Below are 19,098 nucleotides of genomic sequence, written 5' to 3'. Positions count from 1 at the left end.
TTGGTGTTAGACAATACCACTTACCTTGCGTTGATGGCAGCTTCCAGGTAACTTGCAGACCTGTCTTTCTTTGATTCACTGGTCATATTGCATGACTTGTGCATGGTTATTATAAGCTTTGGTCCTATTTAGTAGCTTTTGCCTTTTTGTGTGTCTTTTAGGAATTATCCTGGAAGGATCCGCAGAGGAACACTTCCCGTTAGTACTATCCTGACTGTCCTGTATTACAAGCCTCTCCTTAGATTGTGATGCAACCCATCAGCGTCCACATGTTCTAGCCTTTGACAGTAATCCATTGGCTGATCATTCTTATTGTATAGAACATTTTCGAATTCTTTAAGAACATTATTTTTATTTTTAATTCTTGGAAACTCTATCAGATGTATTACAGCATTAATCTTCCATGTGTAGAGTTCATATCTAAATATGTGGAATCAAAATTCTTAATTTGTGCAAAATGTACCTTCCTAATCTATTGTCAAAGTAATCTTACATCCATGGAGATCTTATCAAACCTGCGAGGATCCATAGCTCTATGGATTGAACCATCATCTAATCTAATGCTGGGAAAGCTGGATCTAAGACTATGGGCCTCATTACAACCCAGGCGGTAAGGGGTTACGACGCCGTAAAATATGTCGGCGCCGTTAATCCCTTACCGCCTAATACGAGGTCCCTTTGCGGGTCCCCACCTTAACGGCTGGTTTTACCAGCCGTTAAGCAAGGAACCCGCAAAGGGACTTTCGAGGTAATTACGGTACCGCAATTTACTGTACCATCATTACCACCTTCCCCATTCCCATTGAGCCCTATGGGGGCAAAAATGGGAATGGGGAAGGGCCAATGGTGAATGGGGAATTACCGCCCCGCCAACCTTGGAATGGGGCGGTAATTCTGCCATTCACCATGGCGGAGTTGGTAAAATACTGGCGTCAACCATGGCGCTAATAGTGCCATGGTTAACGCCAGGGTCGTAATGAGGCCCTATCTGTTTTACTCTGATAAGACCCCCCATGTGTGGATACTTTATAAATCTATTGGAAGAATTTTTATTGATCAAAGACCTTAAGCTATTGGGAGATGGCATGTTTTTCTTGGGGACGCTTTAATGTCCTTTTCGGTCTCTGTCTTTGACAGCGAAATACCTTCAAATGTGAAGCAAGACCTGCACTTACCAGGATCAATACCAGGGGGCACTGTAAAAAAACAAAGAAAACAGAATGGAATTATCAAAGCAAGTTTGAATGTGTTTGTGAAGTACAGCATGAGATGCACACATACATTCCGATACACCGAAACACCAGAATCCCCACCAGAGAGAGGGCTTCCACCTGTTTTTATTGACTTTGTTATAAAAGTTTTCATTTTGGTCGTGCACTTTTATTCAAATTCGACACGTTTTTGTGTTTAGGGGTCGCCACCCCATCCTCTCTAACTAACCCATGCCTCCAACTTCCAGCACCCTGCCACCCCAAAAGCCCTGAATAGACATATACATGTACCTATCATACTGGTTGAATGCAAGGGTAAAACCAAATGTAAAACTTTTAAAAAGAAGTTGTTCAAATGTAGGCATACAATATAAGGATTCATCAGGATGGCTAACATCAAATTTTCCAAAATGAAGTCAGTCTCTCTCTCTCGCTCTCCTCCCCCACCCCCGCGCTCTGTGGGTATTGTTGTCCCCTTGTAGTGCATTCTGTAAAGCTCTACAACTCATAGTCTCAGGAGGATAGGTCAAGAGATTAGAGCTGCCCTCCAACATAGGGCCATGCCACCCGTCGCAAGTAAGAGTCTCACGTGGTAGCAACCATGCCCTTCATCCTTTCAACTTCGGCAAATAGAGCGCCATGAAATTAGGTAAAAGCAACATCTGTTTTTTCAGCAATTTAGAAATGGGAGAAATCTGGCACAAAGTGCTAGATAAGAACACACAATTTCACCCAGGATGGGCGCACCGAGCCGCTCAATTTAGTGCCCATATGAAGCAAGGGTCCCTTAACGCGGGCGGCGGCGGTACTGTTACCAGTATGGTGTTTTTTTTAAAGACCCTTGCCTTGCTGCATGGCACGGCACTATGCTGTAGTTTCCCAAGTCTGTTGTCAATACTGATGACTGTGACATCATCACCAATTAAACGGACTATGCAAACTACGGTTTGGCACTGCGCCCCTCAGAACATGAGTTTCTTTCTTATTTTGGAAAAATTAAACACTCTTAGCACCTTCATAGGAAACTACATGGGTGCTAAGACGTGAGGTCACGGAGAAGGGAAGGAGGAGTGGGGAAGGGGTGCTGGCTAGCAGCACCCAGGCTACTCAGAACGCAGGTTTGTACCAGAGAATACATCACATGTACTAAGCTTCCTGATTGGCCAGCATCCTATCACTATTATACTCCTCCCTGACTCTATACTACTGTATCACTATAATACCCCTCTCTGGTTCTATATGGCTACATCACTGTTAAACTCAACTCTGGATCTATACTGGTATATCACCATTATACTCCTCTTTTGCTGTGCACTGCTCAATCACTATTATACTTCTCTCTTACTCTTTACCTCTGTATCACTATTATACTCCTCTCTGGTTCTATACTGCTATATCACTATTAAACTCCTCTCTGGCTCTGGTTCTATACTGCTGTATCACTACTAAACTCCTCTATGGCTCTATACTGGTATATTACTTTTATACTCCTGTTTTGCTGTGCACTGCGATATCACTATTATACTCTTCTCTATACTACTGTGTCACTATTATACGGCTCTCTGGTGTCACAAGTCTCTCCCCTTCTCACCTGTTTCTGTTGTGTACTTGCGACCTTCTGGGATTTCTTCTTCTTTACGGTCTGGGATTTGTATAGACCCGAACGCCGATCTTCGTCATCCAGCGTGAGAGTAGCGGTTCAGTTTCCAGGAGCGTTCCAAAAGTCCAGGGCAATTCCAGGAAGTAATTAAGGTACGCTCGGAGGCACGGAGGACCGTGAATCGAGCACGGAAGGTTTTCCAGGAGATTGGGGAGGAAAGGGAACTGGAGGGAAATCAAGGGACTGTGAACAAAGAATCAAGCAAAAGCCTAATCGAACTCCGGCTAAGCACGTCCGACTACAGGTTGCGGTAGCGTTGAGACGCGCAGAGCCACGGGGGCGTGTCTATTTTGTAGGATGAGCAGCGTGGAACGCGTAGACTGATCCGGAGCATTCTGTTCCGGGCGGCCATGTTGGAAGGATAACTGCATGCAATCCCCTGCGAGTCAGGGACCAGGAGGTCCAGAAAGGACGTAGACGATGGTTCATGACAGTATGCCTCCTCTGGAAACCAGCTCCTCCAGGTTTGCCCGGATGGATCAGATGAAATCGTCAAACCAATCTGGGAGCATTCATGTTTGACACGGGTTCCCAGGTACGCTCACTGGAAGGGTACCCTTTCCACTCAACCAGATATTGTAGTCCAAAAGACCTCCCTCGCCTACATCCCCTCCCCCGGTGAGGGCCATGGCTCATCAGGCGTCCCCTCCTTACCACCAGGGCCCAGGTGGTGGATGGCTCACCTGTTGAAGACATTGCCCAAACCTATTGAATTTAGCTAGGCCTCAGAAACCATTTTGTCTAATAAAGATGGTGTGAGCCCGGCGCACTGCAGCGCGGCCCCCACCTTTGGAGAGTTTCAATTATCCCTGTGGCTGCAGCTCCCTGGCAGATCCGCTGTGAGCCCGTTCCCACGAACAAGACGGACATGAGCTAGTGTAAGATACCAACACTGTAACATTTCACCTTCCGCAGTGTATCGCTGCTCCCAACATGATCCGGCCAGCAGAGCCTGGGTGGAAAGAGAACTGTAAAATGGCCCTCGGATAAAAGCTAAAGTTCCCAAACACTAATGACAAAACTACCTGCGATGGAAGCATTCTCTCCACAAACCTCCTTGACAAAAAAACCTGTAAAATGTATAGATATGGCAGAATGCATGTTCATATGGCATTAGCAATGAAGCACCCACACCACTGCAGTTATGTACAAATAGTAAAAGCGTCCCGGGGGGTTATTTGTTATGCGTATCATTGAAAAGATTACACCCCACGTTCCCGCGCCATAACCGAACTAATGCTGCTAGAGTGCAGAGAAAGACAAATGCAACCATATTGAGGGCTCATGTAAAGGGTGCACGAAAATGCACCCTGCATATGTGTATGTCCAAGCCCCTTATGTGCCACTACCATCACGTATAGTGGCGAGTCGTTTCTATGCACTCCACCAACCTCACTACTACCTTACTTACTGCGAATGTATATGCATATAACAAAATGTTGTAGTTGTTAAAACATAGTGTACAAGTAATGTGCTCGGACTGGATATATTTGAGAGGCATTAGCAATGTTAAAATGTGAGCTTTGGAATGACTCAATTAGTATTGTATATTATTCGAATGTTTATGATATTTTCCCCTAAAATCGGCAACACACGAGGAAGATACCTTTGTGAGCATATGCAAGGCCATTCCCCCTCCCTCCCAGCGAAGCCTGCCAGACGAGAAAGCAGAGGCCCGTGCCGCGCGGCTCCACCTCCCCCAACTCGGCTGGAGCTGCTTCATAGATTTGTAGTACCCTCTGCAGCAGCCAAGGCCAGGGCCCGCCACCTGTATTATTTACAACCCAGCAGTAAACCTCAGCCTGAAAACACAAATCCAGAGGCGCCCTTTCTTAAGTGCCACGACCCACCGGATCACCTTAGGTTAATGGCCCCTGTAAAATTAAGACACCCAATATTATGGCAACATTACAGCAACACATTCATAATGACTTCTAACAAGACAGGATGACATGTACCGCCTGTCCCATGCCCTGAGACCCAACCCCATGACCTATGGTACCCGGTCAACAGGACACTGGTAACCATGTACCGATGAATCGCCATCAAACCCCTCCTGTGTTGCATTAACCTGTAGAATAACCTATTGGAAGATTTACTAAAGAAGATAATATTGCAAATAACTGAATGACTGCGGTGTGCATGGCCTAGAGCAAAGAAGTCAGGAAAAGACATTCATCTCTGACACTGGCCACAGTGGCACAACGACACCGCCCGGATGAACCCAGCTGACCCGCCAGGCCCAGCCCAATCCACGAGGCTGACCAGTGATGTCCTCCAGCCAAGGCCAACCACATCACAGCAGCACCTATAGCTAGTCGTCGCCACCCAATCCCACTGAACTTGTGCCCCCTATAGTATGTAGGTTCTGATGACGTTTTTTGTAAATATATACGCCTGTCTTTGCTATTGTCAGACAGAGCGCTCTCGGAGTTTGCAGAGTTCTTTGCATGCCCTATTCTGATTGATAAACTCCCATTTACGCTCACCCGCACTTTGTCTTGGCCTTATTCCCATCCTGGGAGAGTCCATCATTGTCTCTCATTGCGGGGAGGATCGTGCTGGTTGGGGACGCTTGCCTTCAGTGGTGACCCCGAAAGCGTGATTATTATTTTCTCCCAACATATCCCTACCGTCCCCTTTGGCACGAAAATCTCTGGTTGAAAAGGGATACGCACGGTGCGCCGGCTCTGGGAGGCTGCCCGCCAACGGCGACCGGTACGCTCAGAAGTGCGCACTCAACAGAGAGAGGGTACGGGATCACGGCTGAAAGATCCCCTTTGAGTACCAATCGCCGGAACCGGGGCTGACTGTTGAGCGTACGGCAACACTGCCTGGACGGACCCAGTTTCGGAGACTCTCGGTTCAAGACGGGCACGTGAGTATTGAGTGCGAGCGACCATAAAGGGAGTAGAGGAGGAAATTTAGGACAGGGAACGAGGGGGGGTAAAAAGTGGCACGTTGGATTTACTAAGGACCATCTTAAACTTTCTTTGCTTTTTCTTTGCATATGGCCATTAGGATTAAGAGGTGAATAAGAGATAAAAGTGATGGGAACCTAGCTCCGAGAGGGGGTGGAAGGCGGCGCCGCATAGTGCTATCTTGACTAGTACTGGGAATATATGAAGAAGTGGAAAATAAGATAAAGGTGTCTGGCAAAGGGAGACATGGAGAATATATTAGTGACTGCTATTCTTTCTATTCTTTTCTTTAGGTTTACGGGAAAAATAAAAGTGGGTTAGTACAAAACCAAAGAGATAAATTAAAGAGAAAGAGAGTTTTACTCTAAAATTGAGGAACAAACCCATATGTATACATATATCTGAATAAGACAGACAGGGACAGCCGGCTAGGGAGGAAAGGGAGGACAAACTGAACTGTGAATAGAGTGCTACATAGGGGTGTGTGAACATCGTATGTGTCAGGACATAATTTGGTATAATGGTTGTGTAAAAGTGGTCAGAAATGTATAGCCATTGAGTGGTCATGGTAAGTGTGACCAGACAAAGTATCATAAAGACAAGAGTAATGTGGTGAAGTGAGTGTGTACCTTTTTTTGATTTGTAGGGTAACATTGTTGCAATTACTGACGGTTTGCTCTTGTACGTGCCCCCAAAGAGGATAGAATAGAGGCTGTGCGCAGCCGTTCTTATGGTGTGCAGGCGGAGGGAGAAACACGAAGGTCCCCACGATTCAGTAAGACATAAAATACGCGAACTCACATGGTGATATGTTTATATTGAGATATCGAGATATATAGAGATACATAAGTACCAGGTGGGCATAAAGTATGGGGGCAGAAACACCCTTATCACATATTTGCAAGAACCTACCTGGGTACGCGGAACGGATTAAGAAATATCATGACCAATGGATGACAGAGTTGAAGGGGGAGGGGTTGCCTCAGATATGGCCCGAAGGGGGTTAATTTGACAAGAGTGTCCTAGATATGGTAGCCACATGCATTTGTTTGAAATACAAGGGGAAGCAGTTGCATAATAGGAGAGAAATATTAGACCTCTGGAGGCTGTTTGAAGAGATACCGCCGCCTAAGGCAAGGGAATTAGATCCTGATCTACCACTGACAATCCACTAATGATACAAAAAGATGATAAGGTATTGCCAGAAGAAGAGCCACCGATAGAGGTAACTGGGTAGTACCCAATACTAAACAAGCCAGTGCCCGCAGAGGGATGCAGTGACCCTACTCATGTGCCCCCAACGACAACTACCACAACTCAAGGGCCAACAGCACCCCCTCCATACGAGAGTCATAGGGAGCGAGCTCAGGTGAGCACACCAAGGGTGGACATAGAAAAATTAACAGACGATCTAGAATCAAGGCTCTCCATAGCAAAAGATGAGCTCTCGAGGATAAAAAGCATATGTGAGCGGACTGCACTTAATGCAGCCAGATCAGAGCATGCGTCCAGAGCGCAGAGCGAGAGTAGAACATTTGAAGAAGGGTGGAAAAAAGGCGAGATACTGTTCAGAATACAGGAAGAACCAACACGAATAATTGAACTAGAGGAAAGAGAGGGATGTACTGACAACGAAAAGAGGCCCATAGGAGGCAGGGAGGAGCTCCTATGTGATATAAGGGATGATTTGGAAGAAAGCGAAAGGCTAAGTATGGCAATGGGGGGGGAAGCGAAGGGTTGGATGGTGCATGCTCAATGCGAACACTGGATGATGAGTGGACGGGGCGATTAAGGAACCGGTTGGGGAAAATGGCATCGTTAGGAAAATCAGGAATGAAGGTGAGTACAGATACGACGACGAAGGGAAAGTTGCAGCTCCCGCTAATACATAGGGGAGGAGGGAGGCCGAATTACATACCCTGGGCTCAGATGGATAAGGCCAACTTACTAAAGTTATTGCCCCCGTTATCAGGAGGGGCCAGCAAGTGGATATATGCCTTTGAGAAACACACAGCTGGGGTACCTCTAGCAATAGGGAACGTGAAAAGCTTGCTAGTATCAGCAGTCGGGGATCAGGCTGACAGAGTATGGGTCAAAGCTGGGTTCCCGGGAGTAACGTTAGACTGCGATCGCCATGATGGTGCCTCTTTCAACACAGTGCGTGCAAGGGTGTTGGATGCTTTGCGGGAAACATTTCCAGATACACCAGACTTGCAGTCAGTAATGCAATGTAAAATGAATGACGGGGAAGATGCTATGGATTACATTTTTCGGGTCCAAGAGATGTGGAGAGCAGAAACGGGCACGCCCTGGTATCAATCAACATCGTTATTTTACTTCATTATAAAGAGGGGGCTCCCAAAAGAGGTGCAAAAGGCGCTCGACAAAATAGCAGGTATTGAAGCGAAAGGATGGCCTGAGATTCAGAGCATAATAGTGCACCACTGTAAGCGAATAAAAGAAAGGGAGAAGGAGGTGGCGCAGAGAAGATTGGCAGACGAAGCGAAACTAGTACAAACAAAGTTGGTGAAGGTCGCAGCAGCAGTAGCCGCTCTCCCACACAGCAGGGAGGGAAATGAGGAAGAGGAGGGGCTGGTAGCAATACAAGGAAGGATGGCAACTAATTGGGCAGGAGTAGGACAGCGGCAGTGGAACGAGCAGGAGCAGGGCGGAGGTCCGCAGTGGCAAGAGTGGGCCCCTCGAGGGGGACGAGGTGGGTACAGGGGCCGAAGAGGAGGTGGACAAGGGTACGGGGGAATGGGAGGAAATGGATGGCAGGGTCCCAGAGGTGCGCAAGGGAGTTGTTGGAACTGCAGGGAGGTGGGGACATTACTCTCGGGAGTGCAGAAGCAGACCAAACAGCGGATTTTCAGAGGTAGAACACTATGGCCATCCCCATCTGGGGAGCCCATATGGTCTCCCAATGGGACAACAACAAAGGAACCCAAGGCAGGGGTACAATGAGCAACAGCAGAGACACCAATACAGAACACAGAATCACCCACAAAACAATGACACTATGCACTACACGCCAGGCAACCCTTTTGCGACAACAGCAAACGGAGCCCCAGCACCAGCCCCCTATAGTGGCTTGTCAGTGGTTTCAGGGAATGTGTTCAACCAAGGGGAGACAATGAGACACCCCGCATAGGACAGCCCACAGAGAACACTTGCATGTCCAGTTCTATCTACCACCTATGATGCAGCAGAGGAACCATTGGTAGGGGCACAGATAGGAGACAAGCAGTTCATATTCATGGTGGATTCGGGAGCGGAGAAATCATGTATTAGAGAGGGCCGGTTCCCGTTATCTAACCGGAAGTTAGAGACGCAGGGGTTCTCTGGGGCTGTAATTGAAGTTCCTTACACAGAAGCATTGGATGTGACGGTAGGGGGTAAAACTGTAAAAACACCCTTACTGTATTATGAACATTCAACAATAAATTTACTAGGGAGGGATCTTCTTAGCAAACTCAACATGACGATATCATTCACTGAGAGAGGTATAGTGTGTTCAACACCAGGAAATTGCCCATTACGTGTAATGCTGGTAGTACAGGCTCACACAACTGCACCAGAAATACGTGGCTTGCCAGTGGACGAGAGAATGTTTATTGAAGGATTAAAGACACTGGCCCTCATAGTTCCTGAGCTGAAAAGGATGGATTGGAGAATACCGGTGGAGTTCCTCTTCCGCCCAATAGTGCACGCTGACATAGCACCAGGATCAGTGGTATCATTAGACTTGCATGCTGTACAGGTGTCTGCAAAAAGGATCTCTGTGATTGGAATGGACATAGACGGATGTGAGTGGCGCACAGTACTGTGTACCAATGCCAATATTGCCCTGCGAGACTTAACTGATGAAGATCTCTTTTCAGATTTAGAAGGCGAGGGCGAAATAATAATGGAAATTGCAATGCCCTGTGACATTTTGATTCAGGCTAGAGAGATTCCTGTCCAGCTGATGGCAGTGGTGGGAGCACCACCGTCATTTTTCGATGATCACATGAGAGTAGTACCAAACAATTTGTGGACAACAGGCCCCCATGACATAGGGTTGTTGCATGGAGTACAACCAGTGATAATAAAGCTCAAACAAGGGGCGATTCAACCACGAGTGAAACAATATCCATTGTCCCGCGAAGCTGAAGAAGGGATAAAAGAGACAATAAATGCACTACTAGCGCAAGGGATAATAGTGCCTTCAAACTCCCCATGTAACACATGTATTTACCCGATTAAAAAAGCAAAGGGAGGGGCTTGGAGAATGATCCAGGATTTACGCCCCCTAAATGATGTAATACAGAAAGAGTTCACTTTGGTCCCGAACCCTGCATCAATATTATGCAGTATCCCAAAAACGGCATCACATTTCACAGTGGTCGATTTGAAAAACGCATTCTTCTCCATCCCCTTGGCAGAAGAAAGCAGATACCTGACAGCATTTACACTAGGGGGAAAGAGATATGAACATTGCAGATTACCACAGGGATACTGTGAGAGCCCGAGCATATTCAACCGCGTACTACATGAAGACTTAGGAAACTTATCAGTTGAAAGCACAATCATTCAGTACGTAGACGATTTACTCGTCTGTGCACAGAATGAAGAGACATGCAGAAAAGATTCGCTAACACTCCTGACCCTGTTGGCAAATAGGGGGTATAAAGTAGACAAAGAAAAGCTACAATATTGTCTGACAGAAATCCTATACTTGGGACAGCTAATATCAAAAGACGGAAAGAGAATAATCCCCGACAGGGTAGAAGCAATAAGATCAGTAAGAGAACCCACAACAGTGAAGGAGATGCAGAAATTCTTGGGAATGTGCAACTATTGTAGAGCATGGATATTAGATTATGCAGCATACACCAGACCCTTACTGCAAGCACTCAAGGAGGCCCAACAAGAGAACAAGAAAATAGAATGGTCAGAAGAAATGAGCGCCTCATTCAAATCGTTAAAAGAGTTGATTTCGAGCGCTCCAGTGCTCGCCAATCCTGATTATGGATGCAAATTTTACCTATTCTCACACTGCAAAGGGAAACTAATGACAGCTGTACTGACGCAGAAGACGTCCCTAGGGCACAAACCATTGGCTTACTATAGTGGCACTTTAGATGCGGTGATGCAAGGACATTTCGCGTGCGAGCAATCGCTCGCTGCAGCCGCGTTCGCAATTGAGAAAAGCGACACAATAGTAATGGGATACCCTGTAACATTGTTTGTGGAACATTCATTATTTGCAATACTCGAGAGGTCAAAGAGTACACTGACCACACAGCGGGCAACCACCTATGAAATAATATTGTCCAGCGCCAATATCCATGTGGTGCGATGCAGGACAGTGAATCCAGCAATATTCATTACAGAAGCAGGCACACTAGAGGACATGCAGGAACACGATTGTGCAACTTACACAGGAGAAAGAGGGGAGGACAGAGTGGTGTCGAGAATGCCCTGAGCGAGGGGGAAGTGTACTTTGTAGACGGGTCAGCATCGATTGACATGGACATAGGAGAAAAACATGTGGGTTTGGCAGTGGTGAGGTTAGAAGACGGTGAGTATGAGACTCTAGTGAAGTACCGCCTTCCATCACATTTCTCAGCACAAGCAACAGAACTCATTTCACTAATAGAAGCATTACATGCAGCTAAAGGGTGCGCAGTGAAAATTTACACAGATTCAGCTTACATGACGACAACAGTACATAGAGGTCTGGCCAGATGGGGGCGGTGGGGGTTTCGACGAGCAGATGGGACTCCAGTGCAACATGCAGAATTACTGAAGGAGTTAATTGAAGCCCTACGAGATCCCACAGTGGTAGCAATAGTGAAATGCCAAACACATACGTCCAACACAGACTTTGTGTCTTTAGGAAACGCGGCAGCGGACGCGGCTGCCAAAGAAGCCTCATACTTTGAGAAATATGAGGCAGGTGAGTACATGTTGCAGCACAAGACAAACGAGGAGCTTCCATAAGGGTACAATACAATGCCTATATCACAAATACTAGAGTTACAGGAAGGAGCAAGTGAAGATGAAAAGATGATGTGGGTGAAACGAGGGTGCAGCCAATCAGCAACAGACTTACTCTGGCGACAAAATAACTCAGGAAAAGTGGTGATGCCAGTAAAGTTATTAGAAATAGCGTTCCAACAACTACACTTCCCAGCACACAACACGAAACAACACATTGCAGCAGAAATACAAGAAGAGTGGTTTGTACCGTGTCTTCAGGAACAACTGTCTAGATTGACAATGGAGTGCACAACATGCCAGATATACAGCTCAGGAATGACATTACGTACACTAAGGGGAACAATTCCAAAACCGATTGGGCCATTCAGAGAACTACACATTGACTATGCAGACATGGGAGAGAGGTGTAATGGGGCACGTTACATGATTGTGGTTGTGTGCCCATTTTCAAGATGGGTGGAAGCAGGCCCATGTGCACGACCTGATGCTAAAAGCGCCGCAAAGTTCCTAGTGAGGGAAGTATTTCCGCGCTGGGGAATTTGTGACGCGATTCGCTCAGATAACGGCACTCACTTTGTGAACGAACACTTCAGGGAAGTAACGACACTGTTGGGAATAAAGCATAAATTGTGCTCGATTTATCATCCTCAAAGTAATGTCGTGGTCGAAAAAATGAATGGCCTGTTAAAAGGAAGATTATCGAAACTATGCTGCTCATTAAAAAATAACTGGATTTACTGTTTGTCCCTTGCGCTGTTTGAGCTGAGAAATCAGCCAAGCAAGGACCACCATTTGTCCCCGCACAAAATCGTGACTGGGAGACGAATGCACACAGCACACTCCCCACTGCGCGAAAACTCAGATGCACACAGAAGCGCTGCGATATTGGGAGATGAGTTCACAAACTTCTTGAAAAAATTAACAAGGGCAGCGCGCGCAATATCAAAGCAGCTTTCACCACCATTCACGAAAGAAGAGGGGAACACAACAGGGTCCATTACAGAGCCTGAAACACAGGTTCAACTGATGCCGGGTGAATTCATTTATGTCCGGAGCTTTGTGCGCCGGTGGAATGCACCACGGTTCCATGGCCCATATGAAGTGGTGTTTTGCACCCCTACGGCTGTAAATGTGAAGGGCCTCAAATATTGGATACATTTGACGGATGTACGAAGAGCATATAATAGTGTGCAGGAAGAGGTGGATGAGGGGGCACAGACAACAGCAAACAATGCAAATGAAAATAATGAGTGAATATTGTAGGGGAGGGTTGGTCCAAGAGACCCCCCTTGCCTACATCCCTTCCCCAGGTGAGGGCCATGGCTCATTGGGCGTCCCCTCATACCACCAGGGCCCAGGTGGTGGAGGGCTCACCTGCTGAAGACATTGCCCACACGTATTAAATTTAGCTAGGCCTCAGAAACCATTTTGTCTAATAAAGATGGTGTGAGCTCAGCGCACTGTAGCGCGGCCCCCACCCTCGGAGAGTTTCAATTATCCCTGTTGCCGCAGCGCCCTGGCAGATCCGCTGTGAGCCCGTTCCCACGAACAAGACGGACATGAGCTAGCGTAAGATACTAACACTGTAACATTTCACCTTCCGCAGTGTATCACTGCTCCCAGCATGACCCGGCCAGCGAGGCCTGGGTGATGGAGAGAACTGTAAAATGGTCATCGGATGAAAGCAGAAAAGACCCCAAATACTAATGCCAAAACTACTTGTAATACGCGCATTCTCTTCACAAAACTTCTTCTATTAAAGAAACCTGTAAAAATGTGTAATTATGGTAGAACGCATGTTCACATGACACCAGCAATGAAGGACCCACACCCCTGCAGTTGTGTGCAAATAATAAAAAGCGTTCCGGGGGACTATTCGTTATATGTATCATTGAAAAGCTTACACTCCACGGTCCTGCGTCATAACCGAATTAATGCTGCTAGAGTACAAGGGAAGACAAGTGTAATCATACAGAGGGCTCATGTGAAGGACGCGCGAGAATGCACCCGTCATGTGTGTATGTCTAAGCCCTTATGTGCCACTACCGCCACGCACGGTGGCGGGTCTCTTTCTTTGTGCTCCACCAACCACACTACTACCTCACTTACTGTAAATGTATATGCATATAACTAAATGCTGTAGTTGTTAAAACATAGTGTACAAATAAGGTGCTCAGACTGGCTATATTTGAGAGACATTTAGCAAAGTTGAAATGTATGCTTTCGAGTGATCCAAATGAGTATTATAGAGTGTTCAAATGTTTGTACCTAAAGTCAGCAACACACGAGGAAGATACCTTTGTGAATATGTGCAAGGCCATTCCCCCTTCCACCCTGCGAAGACTGCCAAACAAGAGAGCAGAGGCCCGCGCCGCGCTGCTCCACCTCCCCCAACCAGGCTGGAGCCGCTTCAAAGATTTGTAGTCCCCTCTGCAGCACCCAAGGCCACGGCCCGCCACCTGCATTATTTACAGCATAGCAGTAAACCTCTGCCTGAATACACAAATCCAAAGGTGCCCCCTCTTAAACCCCACAACCCACCGGATCACCTTAGACTTATGGCCCTGTGCAATTAGGATACCCAATACTGTGGCAACATACAGCAGCCCATTCATAACGACTCCTAACAAGACAGAGAGGCATGTACCACCCGTCCCATGCCCTGAGACTTAGCCCCTCAACCTATGGTACCGGTCAACAGGACACTGGTAACCATGCACTGATGAATGACCATCAGACCCCTCACAAGGTGCATTCCTCCTGTGTTGCATTAACCTGTAGAATAACCTATTGAAAGATTTACCAAAGAAGATAATATTGCAATAACTGAATGACTGCGGTGTGCATGGCCTAGGGCAAATAAGTCAGGAAAAGACATTCATCTCTGACACTGGCCACAATGGCACAACAACACCGCCCGGATGAACTCAGCCGACCCGCCAGGCCCAGCCCAACCCACGAGGCTGACCAGTGACGTCCTCCAGCCAAGGCCAACCACATCGCAGCAGCGCCTATAGCTAGTCATCACCACCCAATCCCATTGGACTTGTGCCCCTTATAGTGTGTAGGTTCTGATGACGTGTTTTGTAAATATATACGCCTGTCTTTGCTATTGTCAGACAGAGCGCTCTCGGAGTTTGCAGAGTTCTTTGCATGCCCTATTCTGATTGATAAACTCCCATTTAAGCTCACCCGCACTCTGTCTTGGCTTTATTCCCAACTTGGGAGAGTCCTTCATTGTCTCTCATTGCGGGGAGGATCGTGCTGGTTGGGGACGCTTGCCTTCAGTGGTGACCCCGAAAGCGTGATTATTATTATTTTTTCCTAACCTATCACTACCGTCCCCTTTTGGCACGAAAATCTCCGGTCGAAAAGGGATACGCACGGTGCGCCGGCTCCGGGAGGCTGCCCGCCAACGGCGACCGGTACGCTCAGAAGTGCGCACTCAACAGAGAGAGGGTACGGGATCCCGGTTGAAAAATCCCCTTTGAGTACCGCTCGCTGGAGCCGGGGCTGACTGTTGAGCGGACGGCAACACTGCCTGGACGGACCCAGTTTCGGAGACTATCGATTCAAGACGGGCACGTGAGTATTGAGTGCGAGCGATCATAAAGGGAGTGGAGGAGGAAATTTAGGACAGGGAACGAGGAGGGGTAGAATGGGGGGCACGTAGGTCTACTAAGGACCATCTTAGACTTTCTTTGCTTTTTCTTTGCATATGGCCATTAGGATTAAGAGGTGAATAAGAGACAAAAGTGACGGGAACCTAGCTCCGAGAGGGGGTGGAAGGCGGCGCCGCATAGTGCTATCTTGACTAGTACTGGGAATATATGAAGAAGTGGATAATAAGATAAAAGTGTCTGGTAAAGGGGGACACGGAGAATATATTAGTGACTGCTATTCTTTTCTTTAGGGTTGGGGGAAAAATAAAAGTGAGATTAGTACAAAACCATAGAGATAAAGTAAGAGACAGAGAGTTCTACTGTAAGAGTGAAGATCAAACCTATAAATATATATATGTGCATACATATATCTGAATAAGACGGACAGGGACAGCCGGCCAGGGAGGAAAGGGAGGGCAAATTGAATTGTGAATAGAGTGTTACAGAGAGGTGTGTGCACATCGTATGCGTCAGGAGATAATTTGGTGTTGTGGGTGTGTAAAAATGGTCATAAATGTATAGCCATTGAATGGTCATGGTAAGTGTGGCCGGACAAAGCTTCATGAAGACAAAAATAATAAGGTGAAGTGAGTGTGTACCCTTTTGATTTCTGGGTTAACATTGTCGAGATCACTGATGGTTTGCTCTCGTATGTGCCCCCCCAAAGAGAATAGAATAGAGACTGCGTACAGCCATTCTTGTGGTGTGCAGGCAGGGGGAGGAACACAAAGGCGCCCATTATTGAATGAGACATAGAAGACGAGGACTCACATGGTGATACGTTTACATTGTAATTTTGAGATACACAGAGACACACAAGTACCAGGAGGGCACAAAGTATGGGAGCAGAAACACCCTTATCACATATTTGTAAGAACCTACCGGGGTACGCGGAGCGAATTAAGAAATATCATGACCAATGGATCACAGAGTTGAAGGGAGCGGGGTTGCCCCAGATATGGCCCGAGGGGGGGTCATTTTCAAAAGTGTCCTGGATATGGTAGCCACATGCATTTGTTTGAAATACAAGGGGAAGCAGTTGCATAATAGGAGAGAAATATTAGATCTCTGGAGGTTGTTTGAAGAGATACCACCGCCTAAAGCACCAGAATTAAATCCTGACCTACCATCTACCACTGACAATCCACTAATGATACAGAAAGATGCTAAAGAATTGCCAAATGCAGAGCCACCAATAGAGGTAATAAGTTTGTACCCGATATTGAACAAGCCTGTGCCTGCAGAGGGGTACAGTGACCCCACTTATGTGCCTCCGCCGACAACTACTACACCCCAAAGGCCAACGCCACCCCCGCCATACGAGAGTACTAGGGAGCGAGCCCAGGTAAGTACACAAAGGGTGGACATAGAAAAGCTAACAGACGATCTGGAGTCAAGACTCTCAATAGCCAAAGATGAGCTCTCGAGGATAAAAGGCATATGTGAGCGAACAGCACTTAATGCAGTGAGATCAGAGCACACGTCTAGAGCGCCGAGCGAGAGTAGAACACTTGAAGACAGGTGGAAAAAAGGTGAAATACTATTCAGAATTCAAGAAGAACCAACACGAATAATTGAACTAGAGACAAGAGAGGGATGTACTGACAATGAAGAAAGGCCTATAGGGGACAGGGAAGAACTACTATGTGATATAAGGGACGATTTGGAGGAAAGCGACAGGTTGAGCATGGCACTGGGAGGGGGAAGTGAAGGGTTAGATGGTGCATGTTAAATGAGAACACTGGATGATGAATGGACGGGGCGATTGAGAAACAGGGTGGGGAAAATGGCATCATTGGGAACATCAGGAGTGAAGACGGGTACAGATACCACGATGAAAGGAAAGTTACAGCTCCCGCTGATACATAGGGGAGGAGGGAGGCTGAATTACATCCCGTGGGCTCAGATGGATAGGCCAATTTATTAAAGTTATTGTCCCCGTTATCGGGAGGGGCGAGCAAGTGGATATATGCATTTGAGAAACACACTGCCGGGGTACCCCTAGCAATAGGAGATGTGAAGAGCTTGCTTGTATCAGCAGTGGGAGATCAGGCTGATAGAGTGTGGGTCAAGGCTGGTTTCCCGGGAGTAACATTAGACTGCGACCGCCATGATGGGGCCTCCTTTAACACAGTGCGTGCGAGGGTGTGGGATGCCTTGCGGGAAACTTTTCCAGATACACCAGACTTACAGTCAGTAATGCAGTGTACAATGAATGACGGGGAAGATGCTATGGATTACATTTTTCGGGTCCAAGAGATGTGGAGAGCAGAAACGGGTACGCCCTGGTATCAATCGACATCTTTATTTTACTTCATTATAAAAACAGGGCTCCCAAAAATGGTGCAAAAGGCGCTTGACAAGATAGCAGGTATTGAAGCGAAAGGATGGCCTGAGATTCAAAGCATAATAGTGCACCACTGTAAGAGAATAAAAGAAAGGGAGAAGGAGGTGGCGCAGAAAAGATTGGCAGACGAAGTGAAACTAGTGCAGACAAAGTTGGTGAAGGTTGCAGCAGCAGTAGCCGCGCTCCCACACAGCAGGGAGGGAGATGAGGAAGAGGAGGGGCTGGTAGCAATACAAGGAAGGAGGGCAACTAATTGGGTAGGAGTAGGACAGCGGCAGTGGAACGAGCAGGAGCAGGGCGGAGGTCCGCAGTGGCAAGAGTGGGCCCCTCGAGGGGGACGAGGTGGGTACAGGGGCCGAAGAGGAGGGGGACCGGGGCATGGGGCAATGGGAGGAAATGGATGGCAGGGTCCTAGAGGTGCACAAGGGAGTTGTTGGAACTGCGGAAGATGGGGACATTACTCTAGGGAGTGCAGAAGCAGACCCAACAACGAGTTCCAAGAGGCAGAACATTATGGCCATCCCCATCCGGGGAGCCCATATGGTCTCTCAATGGGACAACAACAACAAAGAAACCCAGGTCAGGGGCACAATGAGCAACAACAGGGGCATCAGTATAGAACACAGAACCACCCACAAAACAATGACAATATGCAGTACATGCCAGGCAACCCTTTTGCGACAACAGCAAATGGGGCCCCCACACCAGCCCCCTATAGTGGCGTGTCAGTGGTTTCAGGGAGCGTCTTCAATCAGGTGGGGGCAATGAGACACCCCGCATAGGACAGCCCACAGAGAACACTTGCGTGTCCAGTTCTATCTACCACCTACAATGCATCAGAGGAACCATTGGTAGGGGCGCAGATAGGAGACAAGCAGTTCATATTCATGGTGGATTCCTTACACAGAAGCATTGGATGTAACAGTGGGGGACAAAACTGTAAAGACACCCTTACTGTATCATGAACACTCACCAATAAATTTTTTAGGGAAGGATCTCCTGAGTAAACTCAACATGACCATATCCTTCACTGAGAGAGGTATAGTGTGTTCAACACCCGGAATATGCCCATTACATGTAATGGTGGTAGTACAGGCTCACACAACCACACAAGAAATACGAGGTTTGCCGGAAAACGAGGAAATGTTTATTGAAGGGCTAAAGACATTGGCCCTCATAATTCCAGAGCTGAGAAAAATGGATTGGAGGATTCCAGCGGAGTTCCTCTTCCGCCCAATAGTGTGCCCTGACACAGCACCAGGATCAGTGGTATCATTAGATTTGCATGGTGTACAGATATCAGCGAAAAGGA

General features: G+C 47.3%; 1 protein-coding gene across 4 annotated transcripts in view; it reads right to left on the bottom strand.

Annotated features, from left to right (window-relative positions):
* The window catches only part of LOC138580215 (alpha-2-macroglobulin-like protein 1), a 1,347,911-nt gene that overhangs the window by 787,781 nt on the left and 541,032 nt on the right, over positions 1 to 19,098 (bottom strand). For 3 of the 4 annotated variants that reach the window (XM_069650572.1, XM_069650575.1, XM_069650573.1), the window contains exon 5: positions 1,176 to 1,196. The exons of the other annotated variant lie outside the window; for it this stretch is intronic. In XM_069650572.1, the coding sequence (XP_069506673.1) occupies positions 1,176 to 1,196 (21 nt within the window). The remainder of the gene's footprint in view (positions 1 to 1,175; positions 1,197 to 19,098) is intronic. 4 annotated transcript variants of the gene reach the window in all.

This window comes from Ambystoma mexicanum, chromosome 3p (assembly GCF_040938575.1).
Source record: "Ambystoma mexicanum isolate Mex_15411 chromosome 3p, UKY_AmexF1_1, whole genome shotgun sequence".
In the NCBI taxonomy this organism is placed as follows: Eukaryota; Metazoa; Chordata; class Amphibia; order Caudata; family Ambystomatidae; genus Ambystoma; species Ambystoma mexicanum.
The sequence above is the reverse complement of the archived record's forward strand: the minus strand, read 5'-3'. Positions and strand labels throughout refer to the sequence as shown.